The 21,508-nt window shown below is 38.0% G+C and overlaps 1 protein-coding gene across 1 annotated transcript in view; it reads left to right on the forward strand.

The window, feature by feature from the left end:
• Positions 1–21,508, forward strand: part of LOC128664755 (alpha-2,8-sialyltransferase 8E-like) — a 61,535-nt gene that overhangs the window by 21,572 nt on the left and 18,455 nt on the right. The window contains exon 3 of the mRNA XM_053719563.1: positions 16,527–16,663. Within this exon, the coding sequence (XP_053575538.1) occupies positions 16,527–16,663 (137 nt within the window). The remainder of the gene's footprint in view (positions 1–16,526; positions 16,664–21,508) is intronic.

Below are 21,508 nucleotides of genomic sequence, written 5' to 3' on the forward strand. Positions count from 1 at the left end.
GGGGAAAACATATTTTTCTTAACCTTCCTAGGTCTAGTGTTTTTCTTTTCCTTAAGACATATCTAATTCACTTTTTTATTAATAAGATATTTTGTATATCCTCTTTCCAATAATTTTCCCCAATATCTTTCAGTCTAGTTTTCTTTAAAGAATCCTCATTGACAATTCTATCAACTCTAAGTAGTTGAGTTTATGGCAGGGAGTTTTTAAGTGTAGGATGATAAAAACATATTGGGGGGGACGTGTTTTAACAGCGATCCTGAGTGGTCGCACTCTCCAAGAGCTCCAGTAGATTCTCTTATTAACCACCTATAACTGGAGTGAATTTACATCATTCACACTATTCTTGATCAATCTTGTATTTTTACTCATAGTGGTGCTCCATAAAACCTGAACTAAGCTGTATTATTGACACTGGATAAGATAACAGAGGCCTAGAGTGGCGGCTCACCGTAGGCAGCGCTACCCCCCTTGGCTCGCTGAGGTCTTTTGCCATCTCTGAGAACACTGACAAACTTGCATGGACCTTACTACAATAAGAAAAGAAGCAGGGGAACAGAAGTGTATTTATCACATAAGTGAAGGGCCCTTGGAGTATTGCAACCAAAATGGCCACTGCCCGGGAAGCAGATCCACATGACGGCTCAGCATAGGGTAATTAACTCTTGCATGCAAAGTGGCTGCTTTCCTGTAAACCTGTTTTCCTATGTCTAGACTTGTGCTTCAAAGAGCTGAATATTGTAGACTGACTCCCTCATCGCAGGGGTCCATTATCTTCACTAATTGTACAGATGTTTCCCTTTTTATCTCCTATATGTCTTGAGCTGCGAGGGGGGTCAGTGGCTACAACAAATGTCCTTTGAGATAAGGTTACTCTGTCTGTGAAGTGTAATTTTGCATAGCCAGTAGTCTGAAATTAATTTCTGATTTCAGAAATTAAAGGGACAGTTTACCATAGAATTGTTGTTGTTTTAAAAGATATACTAGATAATCCCTTTATTACCCATTCCCCAGTTTTGCATAACGAACACAGATATATTAATATACTTTTTACCTCTGTGATTACCTTGTCTTAAATGTAGCATTGTTTTGTGTTAAATCTTAAATAACCCCTTGTGCCTGAACACAGTTACCTAGATTATGAGTCTTGCGTTAGGGTTAAAAAGCAGCGTTGAGAGGTCCCAACGCTGCTTTTTAATGCCGCTGGTATTATGAGTCTTGCAGGTACAGGTGTACCGTTCACTTTTTTGGCCAGACTCGGAAATACCGCAAATCCACTTACGTCAATTGCGTATCCTCTTTTTTCAATGGGACTTGCATAGCGCCGGTATTACGCATCTAACAAATAGTGAGTGGTAGACCCTCTCCTGTCAAGCCTAGTACCGCATTTTAAAGTCAGTAGTTAAGAGTTTTACACTACAACGCCGTAGCATAAAACTCTTAACTAAAGTGCTAAAAAGTACACTAACACCCATAAACTACCTATTAACCCCTAAACCGAGGGCCCCCCACATCGCAAACGCTAAAATAAATGTTTTAACCCCTAATCTGCCGAACCGGACATCGCTGCCACTATAATAAACATATTAACCCCTAAACCGCCGCACTCCCATATCGCAAACACTAGTTAAATATTATTAACCTCTAATCTGCCGGCCCTCACATCAACGACACCTACCTACATGTATTAACCCCTAATCTGCCTCCCCCAATGTCGCCGCCACTATATTAAATGTATTAACCCCTAAACCTAAGTCTAACCCTAACCCTAACACCCCTAAATTAAATATAATTTAAAAAAATCTAAATAAAATTACTATCATTAAATAAATTATTCCTATTTAAAACTAAATACTTACCTGTAAAATAAACCCTAAGCTAGCTACAATATAACTAATAGTTACATTTTATCTAGCTTAGGGTTTATTTTTATTTTACAGGCAAGTTTGTATTTATTTTAACTAGGTACAATAGTTATTAACTATTTAATAACTACCTAGTTAAAATAAAGACAAATTTACCTGTAAAATGAAACTGAACCTATGTTACAATAACACCTAACACAACACTACAATTAAATTAATTACCTAAACTAAATACAATTAATTACAATTAAATAAAATTATCTAAAGTACGAAAAAAAAGCCCCCCAAAATAAAAAAGCCCTACCCTACACTAAATTACAAATAGCCGTTAAAAGGGCCTTTTGCGGGGCATTGCCCCAAAGTAATCAGCTCTTTTACCTGTAAAAAAAAAAAAGTACAAATACCCCCCAACATTAAAACCCACCACCCACGCAACCAACCCTACTCTAAAACCCACCCAATCCCCCCTTAAAAAAAACCTAACACTAACCCCCTGAAGAGCACCCTACCGTGAGACATCTTCAACCAACCGGGCAGAAGTGGTCCTCCAGACGGGCAGAAGTCTTCATGCAAGCCGGGCAGAAGAGGTCCTCCAGACGGGCAGAAGTCTTCATCCAGACGGCATCTTCTATCTTCATCCATCCGACGCGGAGCATCCTCTTCTTTCTTCGTCCGACGACTGAATGAAGGTTCCTTTAAATTACGTCATCCAAGATGGCGTCCCTTCAATTCCGATTGGCTGATAGAATTCTATCAGCCAATCGGAATTAAGGTAGAAAAAAATCATATTGGCTGATGTAATCAGCCAATAGGATTGAAGTTCAATCCTATTGGCTGACCCAATCAGCCAATAGGATTGAGCTGGCATTCTATTGGCTGTTCCAATCAGCCAATAGAATGCCAGTTCAATCCTATTGGCTGATTGCATCAGCCAATATAATTTTTTCTACCTTAATTCTGATTGGCTGATAGAATTCTATCAGCCAATCGGAATTGAAGGGACGCCATCTTGGATGACATCATTTAACTGAACCTTTATTCAGTCATCGGACGAAGAAAGAAGAGGATGCTCCGCATCGGATGGCTTGAAGATGGACCCACTCCGCGCCGGATGGATGAAGATAGAAGATGCTGTCTGGATGAAGACTTCTGCCCGTTAATAACTATTAAATAACTATTGTACCTAGTTAAAATAAATACAAATTTGCCTGTAAAATAAAAATAAACCCTAAGCTAGCTACAATGTAACTATTAGTTAATATTATAGCTAGCTTAGGGTTTATTTTAAAGGTAAGTATTTAGTTTTAAATAGGAATAATTTAGTAAATTGTAGTAATTGTATTTAGATTTATTTAAATTATATTTAAGTTAGGGGGGGTAGAGTTAGGGTTAGACTTAGGTTAAGGGGTTAATATGTTTATTATAGTGGTGGCGACGTTGGGGGCGGCAGATTAGGGGTTAATAAATGTAGTTAGGTTGCGGTGACATTGGAGGCAGCAGATTAGGGGTTAATAAATATAATGTAGGGTTTGGCGATGTTGGGGGCATCAGATTAGGGGTTCATAAGTATAATGTAGGTGGCGGCGGTGGCGGGAGCGGCAGATTAGGGGTTAATAATATAATGTAGGTGTCTGCGATGTCGGGGCTGCAGATTAGGGGTTAATAAGTGTAAGATTAGGGGTGTTTAGACTCGGGGTTCATGTTAGGGTGTTAGGTGTAGAAATAAAATGTATTTCCCCATAGGAATCAATGGGGCTGCGTTAGAAGCTGAATGCTGCTTTTTTGCAGGTGTTAGTTTTTTTTCAGCCGGCTCTCCCCGATAGATTCCTATGGGGAAATCGTGCACGAGCACGTTATACCTGCTCACTGCTAACGTAAGCAACGCTGGTATTGAGGTTAGATATGGAGCAACATTTTGCTCTTCGCTCCCTTTTTTGCGGTTTACCCCCGGGTTTGTAAAAACCCGTAATACCAGCGCTGTCTGCAAGTGAGCGGTGAGGGAAAACTGCTCGTTAGCACCGCACCCCTCCTAACGCAAAACTCGTAATCTAGGTGAGTGTTAACTATATGGCCCAAGTGTACTTTCTGTCTCTTTGTGTTGAAAAGAAATTTAAAAAGCGTTTAATAAGAGGCAGCCCTCAAAGGCTTAGCAATTAGCATATGAGCCTACCTATGTTTAGTTTTGATCTAAGAATACCAAGAGAAAAAAGAAAATTTGATGATAAAAGTAAATTGGAAAGTTGATTAAAATTAAAAGTCCTATCTGAATAATGAAAGTTTAATTTAATCTAGACTGTCCCTTTAATGTAACTTACAGTTTAGAAATTACACATACATAGATGAATGTATCTATGCACATAGCTTCCAATAATATCTCACCTTTTATATGACACCTGAAATGTACATTGTTTCACATTTTTTCTTTCCTTCTGTACTTGTAATGTTAAGTCCTCAATAAAAATTAAAAAACTATCATATTGTAGCAAAGTATTTATATCAGTTTCTTTACAATGTACAGTATATCTAAGCACAAAGTACCAATCTGTTTATGTATCAATATGTGATTAAATGCAACTTTTTCTTTACTATAATAAACTCTAGACAATTAACCTCCAAATTTAATTGCTTCACAGATGCCTTTAGAGTGTCTGTTACCCCCACCATATACCAAATACATTATCTATAAAACACCACCAGGTGGCACTAAACTGTAAAAATAGAGAATTACAGTATTTAAAGTTTTCCTCAAACTGGTTCATATACAGATTGGCATATGATGGGGCAACGTTAGACCCCATAGCTGTAACAAAAAATAGTTCTGATTTAATATTATCCTCAAGAGATGTTCTAAAAATTCAATTTGTTGTGGATTATATTTGGATTTGGTCTTTAGCTGGTATCATATCACTTCAATCCCAATTTCATGTTTAATTGATGTATATAAACTAGTCTTAACATCTAATGTAAAGAGTAATATTTATAATTAGATAACATTAATGACTGTAGCTTGAAGATAAAGTCACCTGTATCTTGTATGTAACGTATGAAGCCATTTTCTCATCTAGGGGTTGCAGTACCCTGTCCAAAAATACAGCAATAGAAAACAGTCAATGTCACTGTCCAGCACCTCATTGTAGCTCACGTGCAAGCTGTAGGGGCCTGCAACCCCAAACAATCAAAGTAATAATACAATGCCAGCAGCAATGTGAACTTGAGATACAAACACTCAGCTTTATTCCAGCATAAAGGGAACAGAAAAAGACAAAGTTTCGGGCTATCTGCCCTTATTCATGTCATAACAGGTAATACCCAAAATTCTCACCTTTATACACAATCACAGGTGGTTTAATTAATTTGACCTTCTTATTAACTCCTTCATATTTCTTGCAGAGTTTACTTATATTATATCCCCACCTAGTGGTGCCTAGTATATTAACATTTAAAACAAAAATAGAACATTGTGACAGCGAATATCTATACAAATAAATTTAATTTCATGTCCCTATTCATTCCTTTTAGATATATAGAATCTAACTTATAAATCTAATGTGCTTCTCGCCTCTTAAGATAAAGCTCTCTATTACCTCCCCTTCTTAAAGGGGTAACATTTTCAATTATCTGAAATCTAAGTTGAGAGACAGAATGACCAGCTTCAACAAAGTGGTGAGCCACTGGGGCTTCCTTATCCTTACGTTTTATTGCTGATTTATGCTGTATTATTCTGTCCCTCACATTTTGGGTCGTCTCGCCCAAATAAATAATCCCACATGGACATTTGATTAAATAAACTACATAAGTAGTATTGCACGTGTGAAATCCACAACTTTTAAATTTCTGACCTGTAAGGGGATGTGTGAATGTATCTCCTTTAATCATACTATTGCAATTTGAACATGATAGACAAGGGAAGCAACCATTCTTCTTAGATGTAATATATCCTGTATTATCTGTTTTATTACTGCCTACATCAGCCCTCACCAGTCTATCTTTAATATTGCCAGACCTTCTATATGCTGAAAGGGGATAAATTTAAAAGTAAATTATATATATATATATATAAATATATATATATACACACACCCAATTATAAGGTATGTGCGATTCAATATATATAAAATAGGGGCGCTATCTAAATATGCTAAGTAACTAGATATACAAGGATGATGATACACTCAGTTCTTAATATATTATTATCAAAAAGTAATATCACATTTGTATGGGCATACAAGCATATAAAATATAGAAGGTTTACAGAAAAAAGAACCTGTATATATGATAGTGTCCCAATAGACAAATTCAAAAGTCCAAAAAGATCTATCAGAGTCCCCAATAATTATGAGGATGTAAGGCAGCTCTCCTCGATGTATAAGGCCGTCCACAACAAATTAATCTATAAAGAAACAGAGAAGGCGCCACATAGCATAATTCCGTTTGGTATACCAAATTCAAAGTTGTAACTCAAATGCACTCACGTGTTAAAAAGCACCTTTTTAACACGTGAGTGCATTTGAGTTACAACTTTGAATTTGGTATACCAAACGGAATTATGCTATGTGGCGCCTTCTCTGTTTCTTTATAGATAACTTTTAAAAACCTCATGTAATGAATGACAATCCCTCAATAAATGCCAGTTTCCTCACAATCCCTGAAATACGTTTACTTAACACATTATACTCAGAAACAAAAGCCATTCTATTCTGTTTTTGTTTACTCATTTCATTTATTTTGGGTCTCAATACCTCTACAGGGAGTGCAGAATTATTAGGCAAATGAGTATTTTGACCACATCATCCTCTTTATGCATGTTGTCTTACTCCAAGCTGTATAGGCTCGAAAGCCTACTACCAATTAAGCATATTAGGTGATGTGCATCTCTGTAATGAGAAGGGGTGTGGTCTAATGACATCAACACCCTATACCAGGTGTGCATAATTATTAGGCAACTTCCTTTCCTTTGGCAAAATGTGTCAAAAGAAGGACTTGACAGGCTCAGAAAAGTCAAAAATAGTGAGATATCTTGCAGAGGGATGCAGCACTCTTAAAATTGCAAAGCTTCTGAAGCGTGATCATCGAACAATCAAGCGTTTCATTCAAAATAGTCAACAGGGTCGCAAGAAGCGTGTGGAAAAACCAAGGCGCAAAATAACTGCCCATGAACTGAGAAAAGTCAAGCGTGCAGCTGCCAAGATGCCACTTGCCACCAGTTTGGCCATATTTCAGAGCTGCAACATCACTGAAGAGCCCAAAAGCACAAGGTGTGCAATACTCAGAGACATGGCCAAGGTAAGAAAGGCTGAAAGACGACCACCACTGAACAAGACACACAAGCTGAAACGTCAAGACTGGGCCAAGAAATATCTCAAGACTGATTTTTCTAAGGTTTTATGGACTGATGAAATGAGAGTGAGTCTTGATGGGCCAGATGGATGGGCCCGTGGCTGGATTGGTAAAGGGCAGAGAGCTCCAGTCCGACTCAGACGCCAGCAAGGTGAAGGTGGAGTACTGGTTTGGGCTGGTATCATCAAAGATGAGCTTGTGGGGCCTTTTCGGGTTGAGGATGGAGTCAAGCTCAACTCCCAGTCCTACTGCCAGTTTCTGGAAGACACCTTCTTCAAGCAGTGGTACAGGAAGAAGTCTGCATCCTTCAAGAAAAACATGATTTTCATGCAGGACAATGCTCCATCACACGCGTCCAAGTACTCCACAGTGTGGCTGGCAAGAAAGGGTATAAAAGAAGAAAATCTAATGACATGGCCTCCTTGTTCACCTGATCTGAACTCCATTGAGAACCTGTGGTCCATCATCAAATGTGAGATTTACAAGGAGGGAAAACAGTACACCTCTCTGAACAGTGTCTGGGAGGCTGTGGTTGCTGCTGCACGCAATGTTGATGGTGAACAGATCAAAACACTGACAGAATCCATGGATGGCAGGCTTTTGAGTGTCCTTGCAAAGAAAGGTGGCTATATTGGTCACTGATTTGTTTTTGTTTTGTTTTTGAATGTCAGAAATGTATATTTGTGAATGTTGAGATGTTATATTGGTTTCACTGGTAAAAATAAATAATTGAAATGGGTATATATTTGTTTTTTGTTAAGTTGCCTAATAATTATGCACAGTAATAGTCACCTGCACACACAGATATCCCCCTAAAATAGCTATAACTAAAAACAAACTAAAAACTACTTCCAAAACTATTCAGCTTTGATATTAATTAGTTTTTTGGGTTCATTGAGAACATGGTTGTTGTTCAATAATAAAATTAATCCTCAAAAATACAACTTGCCTAATAATTCTGCACTCCCTCTATTCTGGGAATTTCATGGACTCTTTTTTAATAGTTTCTTGAATATTAGACTTAGGATAACCCCTTACAATAAACGTATTACCCATCTCACTTGATCTAGTTTTAATCAAAGAGTCATCTTGTACAATCCATCTCACTCTCAATAATTGGCTGTATGGAAGGGACTTAAGTAGGGTCTCCGGATGTGCACTAGTAAAGTGCAACAAACTGTTGCAATCTGTTTCTTTAGTATATAAATCTGTTTTTAAAACATTACCTTCCTTATATACTAGAGTATCAAAAAAAGGGACATATATTTTACTATGTGTCAATGTGAATTTAACGTGGGATGTAGCAGCATTAAGGGTAGATATTAATTTCTCTAGGGATCCAATGTCCCCCCACCACATGCCAAAAATGTCATCTATGTAGCACCACCAGGTGGCGCCACATAGTAAGAACAATTCCTTTTCAAACACAAATTTTTCTTCAAATTTATTCATGTATATATTGGCGTAGGTGGGGGCGACATTGGATCCCATGGCAGTTCCCTGTCTCAGCATATAGAAAGTGTCCTGGAATAAAAAATAATTGTAATAGAGAACAATTTCCAACAATTCTATCATAAACTCCTGTTGAATAATCGGATAATCATTAGTGGGAGTGTACAATATACATGTATTGGAAGTAATATCTAGATTTTCTAATTTCAACAAGAAATCACTAGTATCTTTTATATACGACATAGATTTTACTACATATGGTTGTAATATTTTTGTCTAAAAAGATAAAAAAATATTTGAAAATACAGAGTTAGTGCTGGCCACAATTGGTCTCCCAGGTGGTGTAGATCTATTCTTATGAATCTTTGGGAGCGTGTAAAATACATGAATAATAGCATCCTCTACCAGCAAAAACTTTTTGGTGTCTGAATCTATTATGCCATTTTTTTCAGCTCTTTCCACGCACCCAAAGATTTCTTTCTTGATTAATTTTGAGGGGTCATTAGTCAATTTTTATATACACTATTATTGTTAAGCTGTGTTAATATTTCGTTGACATAGTAATCCCTGTCCAAAATAACAGTGACCCCGTCCTTGTCTGCCTGTTTGCAAATAATATCACTGATTTTCTTTAGATTATCCATTGCTGCATATTCCAATTTAGACATATTTCTATTAAAACTTAATGATTTCTGTTTCAATTTTAATACTTCAATATCTTTATTAACTAAATCAATAAATGTATCCACGCTACTGTGGTAATTACTGGGTGTGAAATTGCTCTTATTCCTTAAGCCCACTGATTTTATACTAAGACAACCAACATTGTCAATATTATTTACACCATTTACTTTCATGATAATGGGTTTCTTGGAATTACTAACAGTCCCAGTGTCCATCATATATTGCTGTCCATAGAATGACTTTAACTTTAAGTTCCGGGAGAACCTTTGTAAATCCTGTTCCAACTCAAAGAAATTACATTTTACCTTATCGTAGAATGATAATCCCCTTTCCAGTAGTGAGCGTTCATCGGCATCAATACCTTTCGTAGTGATATCAACCACTAACGTTTGCCCCCTCTGCAAGTATTCCTCTTGTGGGTCACCTGCTGACTCTCTCTGATGGTTCCTTCGATGTTTCCTGCCGCCTCTGCGCCGCTTGTTTCTGAGTCCCCCGAGGAACTTGAACCAAGAGGGGTATTGGAGCCATCCTGCTTGTTATTGCGGCGGAAGCGTCTTCATGCTACACCGGAAATGTTCCACCTCATTCTTCCGGTCGGGTCCCGGGTCCACCGATATACAGTTCCGGACTGGTAATCTTGTTCATCTCAGAGAAATTTCTCACGCTTCCTCACTTCCATCTCCTTGCGAAGCTCACCTATCTTTTCTTTAGTTGCGGTGAGTAATTTGTCTACTTCTATGCTGGTTAAATCATTCTTTAGATCAGCTTCAATCTTTTTAATGGCATCCTTCTGAGCCTGAATGGTTTGTTGTAAGTATTCCACAGTCAATACCATCAAATCGAATGATCATTTGTTTAATATAAGCTCAAACTTATGGCAATATTCCTGGTTGTCAGCCAATAGAGTGAGGCGAGTATTCATCCTCAAGCCCCTTGGGATACGCTGCACCTGGTAGTATTCAGCTAGTGTTGCTGCATGTAAACTCAAGAGACATTTGCTTTCTTGAATTTTTTTCATAGTCCTTTGCACAAATGTCAGTGTGTGGAGTCTTAAGGAAATCTCTTGACCCCTTCACCAGAGTAGTTATCCTTGCTGCCTCAATATCGGTATAACAAAAAACTTTTCTTCCCACTGTGTCCATAGTCCATTTTAGACAGGAGTGCTTGTGGCAGCAGGCAGGTTAACAATATAAAACAGTCAATGTCACTGTCCAGCATCTCCTTGTAACTCACGTGCAAGCTGTAGGGGCCTGCAACCCCAAACAATCAAAGTAATAATACAATACCAGCAGCACTGTGAACTTGAGATACAAATACTCAGCTTTATTCCAGCATAGAGGGAACAGAAAAAGACAACGTTTCGGGCTATCTGCCCTTATTCATGTCATAACAGGTAATACCCAAAATGCTCACCTTTATACACAATCACAGGTGGTTTAATTAATTTGACCTTCTCATTAACTTCTTCATATTTCTTCCAGAGTTTACTTATATTATATCCCCACCCAGTGGTGCCTAATATATTAACATTTAAAACAAAAACAGAACATTGTGGCAGCGAATATCTATACAAATATGTAAATGAATCAATTTGAAGCAAAATTTGTGTTTGAAAATGAACTGTTCTTACTATGTGACGCCACCTGGTGGCGCTACATAGATGACATTTTTGGCGTGTGGTGGAGGGACATTGGATCCCTAGAGAAATTTGTATCTACCCTTAATGCTGCTACATCCCACATTAAATTCACATTGACACATAGTGAAATATCTGTCCCTTTTTTGGATACTCTAGTATATAAGGGAGGTAATGTTTTAAAAACAGATTTATATACTAAAGAAACAGATTGTAACAGTTTTTTGCACTTTATTAGTGCACATCCAGAGACCCTACTTAAGTCCCTTCCATACAGCCAATTATTGAGAGTGAGATGGATTGTACAAGATGACTCTTTGATTAAAACTAGATCAAGTGAGATGGGTAATACGTTTATTGTAAGGGGTTATCCTAAGTCTAATATTCAAGAAACTATTAAAAAAAAGTCCATGAAATTCCCAGAACAGAGGTATTGAGATCCAAAATAAATGAAGGAAGTAAACAAAAACAGAATAGAATGGCTTTTGTTTCTGAGTATAATGTATTAAGTAAACGTATTTCAGGGATTGTGAGGAAACATTGGCATTTATTGAGGGATTGTCATCCATTACATGAGGTTTTTAAAAGATAATCCCCTTTCAGCATATAGAAGGTCTTGCAATATTAAAGATAGGCTGTGAGGGCTGATGTAGGCAGTAATAAAAACAGATAATATAGGCCTAGATTTGGAGTTTGGCGGTAGCCGTGAAAACCAGCGTTAGAGGCTCCTAACGCTGGTTTTAGGCTAACTCCGGTATTTGGAGTCACTTAAAATAGGGTCTAACGCTCACTTTTCAGTCGCGACTTTTCCATACCGCAGATCCCCTTACGTAAATTGCGTATCCTATCTTTTCAATGGGATTTTTCTAACTCCGGTATTTAGAGTCGTGTCTGAAGTGAGCGTTAGAAATCTAACGACAAAATTCCAGCCGCAGGAAAAAAGTCAGTAGTTAAGAGCTTTCTGGGCTAACGCCGGTTTATAAAGCTCTTAACTACTGTGCTCTAAAGTACACTAACACCCATAAACTACCTATGTACCCCTAAACCGAGGTCCCCCCACATCGCCGCCACTCGATTAAATTTTTTTAACCCCTAATCTGCCGACCGCCACCTACGTTATACTTATGTACCCCTAATCTGCTGCCCCTAACACCGCCGACCCCTGTATTATATTTATTAACCCCTAATCTGCCCCCCACAACGTCGCCTCCACCTGCCTACACTTATTAACCCCTAATCTGCCGACCGGAGCTCACCGCTATTCTAATAAATGTATTAACCCCTAAAGCTAAGTCTAACCCTAACACTAACACCCCCCTAAGTTAAATATAATTTTAATCTAACAAAATTAATTAACTCTTATTAAATAAATTATTCCTATTTAAAGATAAATACTTACCTGTAAAATAAATCCTAATATAGCTACAATATAAATTATAATTACATTGTAGCTATTTTAGGATTAATATGTATTTGACAGGCAACTTTGTAATTATTTTAACCAGGTACAATAGCTATTAAATAGTTAAGAACTATTTAATAGCTACCTAGTTAAAATAATTACAAAATTACCTGTAAAATAAATCCTAACCTAAGTTACAATTAAACCTAACACTATACTATCATTAAATTAATTAAATAAAATACCTACAATTACCTACAATTAAACCTAACACTACACTATCAATAAATAAATTAAATATAATTCCTACAAATAACTACAATGAAATAAAATAACTAAAGTACAAAAAATAAAAAAGAACTAAGTTACAAAAAATAAAAAAATATTTACAAACATAAGAAAAATATTACAACAATTTTAAACTAATTACACCTACTCTAAGCCCCCTAATAAAATAACAAAGACCCCCAAAATAAAAAAATGCCCTACCCTATTCTAAATTACTAAAGTTCAAAGCTCTTTTACCTTACCAGCCCTGAACAGGGCCCTTTGCGGGGCATGCCCCAAGAAGTTCAGCTCTTTTGCCTGTAAAAAAAAAAACATACAATACCCCCCCCAACATTACAACCCACCACCCACATACCCCTAATCTAACCCAAACCCCCCTTAAATAAACCTAACACTAAGCCCCTGAAGATCTTCCTACCTTATCTTCACCATACCAGGTTCACCGATCCGTCCTGAAGAGCTCCTCCGATGTCCTGATCCAAGCCCAAGCGGGGGGCTGAAGAGGTCCATGATCCGGCTGAAGTCTTCATCCAAGCGGGAGCTGAAGAGGTCCATGATCCGGATGAAGTCTTCATCCAAGCGGGAGCTGAAGAGGTCCATGATCCGGATGAAGTCTTCTATCAATGGCATCTTCAATCTTCTTTCTTCGGGAGCCATCATCTTCCATCCGACGCGGAACATCCTCTTCTCCCGACGCCTACTAGCCGAATGACGGTTCCTTTAAGGGACGTCATCCAAGATGGCGTCCCTCGCATTCTATTGGCTGATCGGAACAGCCAATAGAATGCGAGCTCAATCTGATTGGCTGATTGGATCAGCCAATCGGATTGAACTTGATTCTGATTGGCTGATTCCATCAGCCAATCAGAATATTCCTACCTTAATTCCGATTGGCTGATAGAATCCTATCAGCCAATCAGAATTCGAGGGACGCCATCTTGGATGACGTCCCTTAAAGGAACCGTCATTCAGCTAGTAGGCGTCGGGAGAAGAGGATGTTCCGCGCCGGATGGAAGATGATGGCTCCCGAAGAAAGAAGATTGAAGATGCCGTTGATAGAAGACTTCAGGTGGGGATATAATATATGTAAACTCTGCAGGAAATATGAAAGAGTTAATGAGAAGGTCAAATTAATTAAACCACCTGTGATTGTGTATAAAGGAGAGCATTTTGGGTATTACCTGTTATGACATGAATAAGGGCAGATAGTCCGAAACGTTGTCTTTTTCTGTTCCCTCTATGCTGGAATAAAGCTGAGTATTTGTATCTCAAGTTCAAAAAAATACAGCAATGTTGGTAAACACTGATTACATATTAGCCACTATTGGGCGCCCCGAAGGACACTCCACATTCTTAAGTATTTTTTATACAATTTTTCTATACAATGAAAAACTGTTTTTCTGCTTTAATTAAAATACTACCAATCTTACTCTGTATCTTAAATACTGGGTTACTACTCTGTTTCACATAGGTTTGAACATCACTGAGCTGACGTTCTTTCCTGGATGTAATACCCATTGCTTTTAATAGTCACATCTTTCTTTTTTAAAGAATCAATGGGTTTAAACTCTTCCCTAGTTAGATTATATTTTTAGGGGTTTTTAGGATTATCAATAGCCTCTTTTTGTAACTTATTAACATCAGTTAAAACAATTTTAATGTATGTATCAACATGGCTATTTTGGATTGCAGGAGTAAAATTACTTATTTCATTAAGAAAAAATGATGGTAGTTTCCCTTGTTTAGGGTGCGCTAACTGTAATTCTTTAAAAGGTAATTATTTTGTACATCCATGGAATGGTCACAAATTTAAACTAAGGTTGTGGCGTATTATGCGTGTGAGTCATCTTTTGTTTTTATTTAATTAAATGACCATGTGCGAAAATTTACATTGGAGAAACGACACGTAAAATAAGGAAATGATTAAACCAACATAAATCAAACATCAGAAAAGGTGATAGGCAAGCCCCTGTAGCATTTCATATGATTAAGTGCCTGGTGTGGCACAAAACTAGTTAGGACTTTCCTGATATGTATCTGTATTTTAAAAGTCAATAAAGTTTTCCACTTTTTTCAGCCTTCTATCTGGTGCCTTTTGCAGTGTGGCTGCATCTCATTTTCTTGTGATGCTTTTTGGCTGACTTGTTTGGCCACTGCAGCGTGCACCCCCTCCAGCATTAGCCCACTGGTTTGTTCCACTTCCTCATTCCATTTGCACGGAGCGTTCAGGGAGCTGCAGTGGCAAGACCTGTAGAATTTCACTTAATTGAATATGGGCATAAAATCAACCAATTAGAATGGCAAATCATAGACCATGCTAATATTTCTAGGGCAGACAGTGATTGAGAACGGTATTTAAAACAAAGGGAGGCATTTTGGATACATAGATTAGATTCTATGCACCCTAAAGGCCTCAATAGAGAATTGGATGTGTCTGTATTTTGTTAAAAATATATTCTGGTCTTTTGTCTTCTATATATAAATGCCCCTATTCTGAGATAAGATTCTTCTAGGCTGCTTCCAATTTCAAATAATGTTTTTAATTAACCACTAGTTGGTGGTATAGTATTATGTTTTGTTTTGTACAATATTTGTTAAGGGGTTAATCATTAGTGAGTAGCTCTTGGTGGATTTCTCTAATAAATGTAACACAGGTGTATCAGTGAACCTTGCATGATTAAGGGCCTGCAAGCTTGCAATGTTGCATACTTACCTGTCTGTTCATATGTCTGAATACATTTTGCATTCTTTATAGTGCTGTCCGATCTTTGAACCGTCCCATATATTGAGGGATTGTCATGGACTGGGAGCTCTGCACCACTCACCTCGCCTTTGGTAAACCCACTCCTCCAACCCTTAAATTAAATCTCCACACATGGCCACACAAACAAGCCTCCCTCACAAAATAGACCCCCCAGTCCCGGAAAACCTCTGGGAAACTTTGTGAGGTACTTACCAGCCAATGGTGATTAGTAGGAAGTGCACAACTGATATAGCTGTATTAATTACAATTTCAAATTGCTTCAAATTGCATTATTTAGCAGTGTGATCTACTCCTACTACACCCTACACAGGAGTTTCGGCAGAGGGTGTAGTAGGAGGAGATCACACCGCTAAATAATGCATATGATCCTTGCTAAACGATCACTAAGCTGGGTGTCAGCCCTTAGTGATAAAGTAGGAAAGGTGATACAAAGCAGAAAACTTCTGCACAAAGTATATGCAGTGCCGTGAGAGCTTCCTCCTTCCTCTCCCCCTCCTGTAGCATGTCGATAATTGACAATGATTGATAATATTGCCTGAACTAAGCCTTGCACAGAAAACGGCTAGCATAAAACTTGTGGTCAGTTTGGAAAAAAATAAAACTGTGAGGGGAGTTAAAAATAGAAGCACCCTACATATAAGCATTTTATTTAAATCCTGCTGCATAATGTTTATTATATACATAGACTGGTAGATTAAATATATGTATACCCTGAGTGAGAAATAAATATGTCCCTTCAGACACTGCTGCTCACATGCTGCAGGCAGATGGGATTCCTCGAAGTAGTAACAGACAATATGGTGTGTGTTTCACGTGACTGCATCATGACCAAGTGACTACTCTGCCCCTGTAACATACGTTACAACATGGCAGCTTACATAGGAGAATTAAGCACTCAATCCATGTGTATTTCAAAACAATCTCCTTCAACTGCTTGGGGTAAGAGGAAGAGATAAAATAGACAGCAGTGATTACTTTATTTTTATTATTAAGAAAAAGTAGGTTTCAGCAATTTTCATCAGGTGTTTAATGTCCCTTTAAGGGGATAAATAAACATACTATGCATATATAAAGCATATTTTATTGTTGCTTTAAAAGAATAACAACATCTTTTCTTTACAGACATTGCCATTTCAAAACAAACCATATAAGAAATGTGCTGTGGTTGGTAATGGAGGAATCTTATTAAATAGTTGCTGTGGCTCAGAAATTGATCAAGCAGATTATGTTTTCAGGTAACTGAGATTTATTATATGATATTCACAATACATTGAAACACACTATATTCAACTGTATTAAAGGGACAGTATACGCCAGTTTTCAAATAACTGCATGTAATAGACAATACTTTATAGAAGAATATGCACAGATACTGATCTAAAAAGCTAATATAAAACCTTTTTTATTTATAACAATTGTTTATTGAGGTTTTTAGAAAATTACAACAGTAAAAGGACAGTTTATATAAATGACAATAATAACATGATAGCCACATACATTACAACTAAATGCTATACATTGACGGTCAATAAACATGTTATTGGAATACTAATGAGTAAGCTGAATAATGTAAATTGAAACCTCTTTTTAACCATTTAGAAATCCTCTTATTGCCCTACGGGTCTCTTGAACCCTGATCAACAGAAATAATATAGGGAGGAACAAGCAGGATATATACGGTAATTTTTCGACCATGATGTAATACATGGACCAGTGAACTAGCATGATAAAATTAGCTTTGGACCTTTTGAGTGAAGAACTGGTACAGATATCAAAACTGCATGTACAGGAGGAGGTCTATAATTGCATTCTAATCCCTGAGATACAAGTAGCTTCAGATGTTTTGATAGCTCAGGTACCCTCGTAGTTACAGTAAAAACGGAGTGTAATATACCCTTAGGAACGAGTTTATGCAACACGTTCACTATTTGAGTTAACATGCTGATAGTATATTTATCACAATCTCCGGACATGTGCTGCATAAAGAGATGATAGCAGAAGCACTCAAAGGTATGAGTAATACCCACAACATGCAGTAGTATAGTACTTAATAGAGGCACTTGTATTCTATATGTCATGAACTTTGTTTTCCTAACTTGCTCATTAAGCTAAAATCAGGCCTCGGCAACCTGTAGGGCTAATATATGAGTAGAGGGAGCTACGTTTTAGGGGACGCCCAGGTGGGATTTCTGAATAGAAGTTTCCCTATATCATTAATAATTGAAAAATGTGTATGCTGGGGCCTGATACCTGATAAATATAAAAAGCTTTTTATGGGAAACTGTTGTGAAGGTGACATCTGTGATAAACTCTTTACAGTATTTATATTGAGGGTAAAAGCTATATACTAAGGTATAGATAGATATTCTAATAATGCTTTTGTCTCAGGGCCATTTGAATTAGTAAAGTTATTAGAATGAGAGGACATGGTTATTAACTAAGGCAGCTGCCCATCCCAAATATTTAGGTAAATTTAAAATGAATTCTGATTATGGCTTGTGACAGGTAAATACAAATAGTTGGATTTATGAGTGTAATAAAACTTGCTGGTTATTCCTTATAAGTGAGTCTGACATCCAGTACTAAACATCTGAGTAGCCTTGTGAACATAAGGGATTCGGTAAAGGCATGGTGTTAAAAACCAGCATAAATAATGCATAATAATACTGCATGTACAAGAGATAATCTATACTCTATCCTGGCAGAGGGAATATAGATAACTTCAGATACATAGCAAATGTAGGTGCATCCAACATTATGAGCAAAGCATAATATACCTGTTATATCTGCATTATTCAACACATATCAGTATATAGGCAACCTTGCTGATGAAATGAGTAGCTCAAAACATGCATTAAATAGAGAAACTGTAACAAAAATGATCAACAATATGGTAGATAACATCTTCATAACACTAACCAAATGACTATGAGTCCTGATTATGTCTTGTGATAACTCAATATAGTGAACCGGGGTCATGGGTGTGATAAGGCTTGTGGGGCTTTACTTATAAACGAGGCAGTCACCTGATTCCAACAGCTATACGTTCCCGTTGGCAAAGAGAGTTCACCATCAGCTTGGCCATCCTCAGGAGTATTTTGCTAATGAGTGTGTCTTGGGAGCTCACTCTCAGGTAACAAAGGGTCCCTTTACTCAGATTAATACCTTTGGTAGGTTGTTGTAGTGTGTCGTATCATCTCTTGAATTAACGGTTAGCTGCCAGTGGTGAGGCTCCATCTTTGGTATGCATACTTTTCACTACCTTGTGGGGTGGACAATTATCATAACAGTTTGTCTTCTGATCATCCACTAACTCTTCTTCTTGCATCGAGGGGCTGGCCGCATTCCCCCAATCGTCATCTACATGTGGGTGATAAGGATCCTTCTCGGTACTTGGTAAGTTAGGAGCGCATGTGGCTGCTATACTGGTCTGATCAAAAAGTAAAGATCTGTGTAAGCTTTAATCTGATGATATAGTGATGGTCCCCACTGCTTGTACTGAGGTATTATACTGTGCTGTGGAAGCTTCCATGATGTAAGACAAGCTTTCAAATGAGTGTTCCATTTTATGCTCAAACTCATTTAAACTGGTAAGGAGAAGCGGTCTTTAGAAACACGGGCCCTCAAGCTCCATTCGGAGCTTTATAAATAGGCCTCCTTATAACCAAAAGCCACATCAGCAATAGATATTATTGTACTGGAAATATAACTTGCTTGCAAATAAGCTGTCTTAAAGGAGGATTATAACCTCCTATCTAAAGGACTTTAAATGAAGAACTAACTGTGAGGATTCCACTCCGTGTTTTCATGTTTTCCACTCCTCCTGCAGTTACCTGCTCCAACCTGTATATAAGTCTTCACCACGCCCCAAACAAGTGCTTAGTTATTGTGTATAGTTACTAAGCTCATGAGCATGCATTTGTGTTTTTCCAGCTGGCAATATTGCTAAAATACTAGTACTTCTTCACAGCATTTGGATTACACATAACTTGCTGCAGTTTGGGTCCCTGTTTCTTTATATTAAGCAATTGTACTTTCTAGAGCGCTTCACACTCCTGGGAGCAACCTGTGTTCGCTTCTATTACCTGAGCTTCATTTGTTCCTGCTATAACTACTCTTGCCTTAACCTTACCTAAAAAGGGAGATCTGTAAATTTAGCGTTTTCACCGCTAGCCGTTCAGAAGTGCTGCCATTCACAGGATCACTCGCAGCAGAAGCAGGAGCATTGTTCACTCAAGCAAAGCAGGGTAAATCAGCGGATACCTATTCCGGAGCTGAAAGGGGTTAATTCTGTACTGTTTTCTGGACACTTGTTATTCACAGTGACGTCACCAGCACAGCACAACCTCCTCCTCCCAGCTCCGCCTGCTAACACTGTCAAATCCAGCTAACGGTAAGAGCGAGTAGTATATTCAGAGACTTAGCTTGTTCACTGCACGTATCAGCTGCCTGTCAGCACATCCAAAGTATTGGCTTTCCTCACTGCGCTCTCTGCTACTAAAGTGATTACGCTCTCTGATAATATTTTTGCATAGTATCATGTACCTTGGAAGTTACACAGCTTTGCTCCTGCCTAGATTTGCATACATTTAATTCATTCCAGTTTGATAATTCAAGTGAATGTAATGCATTCTGGTTTATATGAAAATTAACTCTTCACTTTCAACTTCAGTCTATGCTGAATCAATAGCCTGATAATAAAGTGACACATTCATAAAACATATTTCGCTCTTGCAGTTGAGATCCATATATCAGTTAAGTCATCATAGAATAACTAAGCCTTTGAATCAATGGATCCAGCGGAGCATCCTCAATTTGTTTATAATCTGTCCCAGAGAGTGCACCAGCTCAGTCAAGGCTTAAGGGAGATGCAAGTGGAAAATGAAACACTAAGAAAAGTCATAAGAGATACAGTTACTACTAAACAGACCCATACAGTTAATATTTCTGAACCCCATATTGCTCCACCTGAGTTCTTTCATGGCGACAGAAGTCAATACCACCAGTTCAAAAACGCTTGTCTCCTTACATTCAACCTCAAGCCAAAGACATACCCCAACGATAGCACTAAGGTACTAACCATGATCAGCTACCTCAGAGGTGAACCCCGCATCTGGGCAGACACGCTATATGAAACCAATAATCCAATTCTCTCCAACTTACACAGCTTCCTTGGTGTAATGGATGAATTATACTCGGATGCTAATCTGCAGTATACCGCAGAAAGAAAAATGAGGAAACTTAAACAAGGGAGTCGTCCTGTAGAGAGTTACATAACGGAGTTCAAGCAATTCTCCATAGATTCACAATGGAACGCAATTGCTCTCAAAAACCAGTTTAGGCTTGGCCTTTTGGACGCAGTGAAGGATGAACTCGCCCGTACTGACCTACCAGATACTCTGGAAGTCTTAATGAAGCTCTGCAGTCAAATTGATAGGAGACTTCGGGAGAGGAAGTCTGAACGTCAACACACTGAACCTGTATATAAGAAGGTCAACTATCCTAACCAGTCCCCCAGCACATCTTCAGCTTCTTCCTCTGCTAGTGCAGAAGCAATGGATATCAGTTTCTTTAGAGGTCCACTTACAGCCGAGGAACGAATGAGAAGGAAGGCCAATGGGCTGTGCATGTATTGCGGATCCTCAGCTCATTCTGTCAAGGATTGCCCATCCTTAACAAGAAACAAGAACAGTAAGTGTAGTACCAATGTTTCCTCTTTGATCATGCATAACAAACCACTTCACTGTTCCTTAATTCTGTCTTTACAGTGGGGAAATAACCGTAAGACGATAGAGGCCATCGTGGACACCGGAGCACAAGCAAATTATATTGACAAAGCATTTGTGTGTGAGAATAAAATACCTTCAACGAAAAAGTTGTCTCCTATCTCCCTTCATGTAGTTGATGGTACAGAAATTTCTTCTGGACCTATTACACACCACACCATACCACTCTCTATGACAATGTCCAGTACACACCATGAATACATTAGTTTTGATATCATATCAACCCCACTATATCCTATAGTCTTAGGTTTAAATTGGTTGCAGCTCCATGAACCATATATAAACTGGAAAACC

Source organism: Bombina bombina, chromosome 6 (assembly GCF_027579735.1).
Source record: "Bombina bombina isolate aBomBom1 chromosome 6, aBomBom1.pri, whole genome shotgun sequence".
Taxonomy (NCBI): domain Eukaryota; kingdom Metazoa; phylum Chordata; class Amphibia; order Anura; family Bombinatoridae; genus Bombina; species Bombina bombina.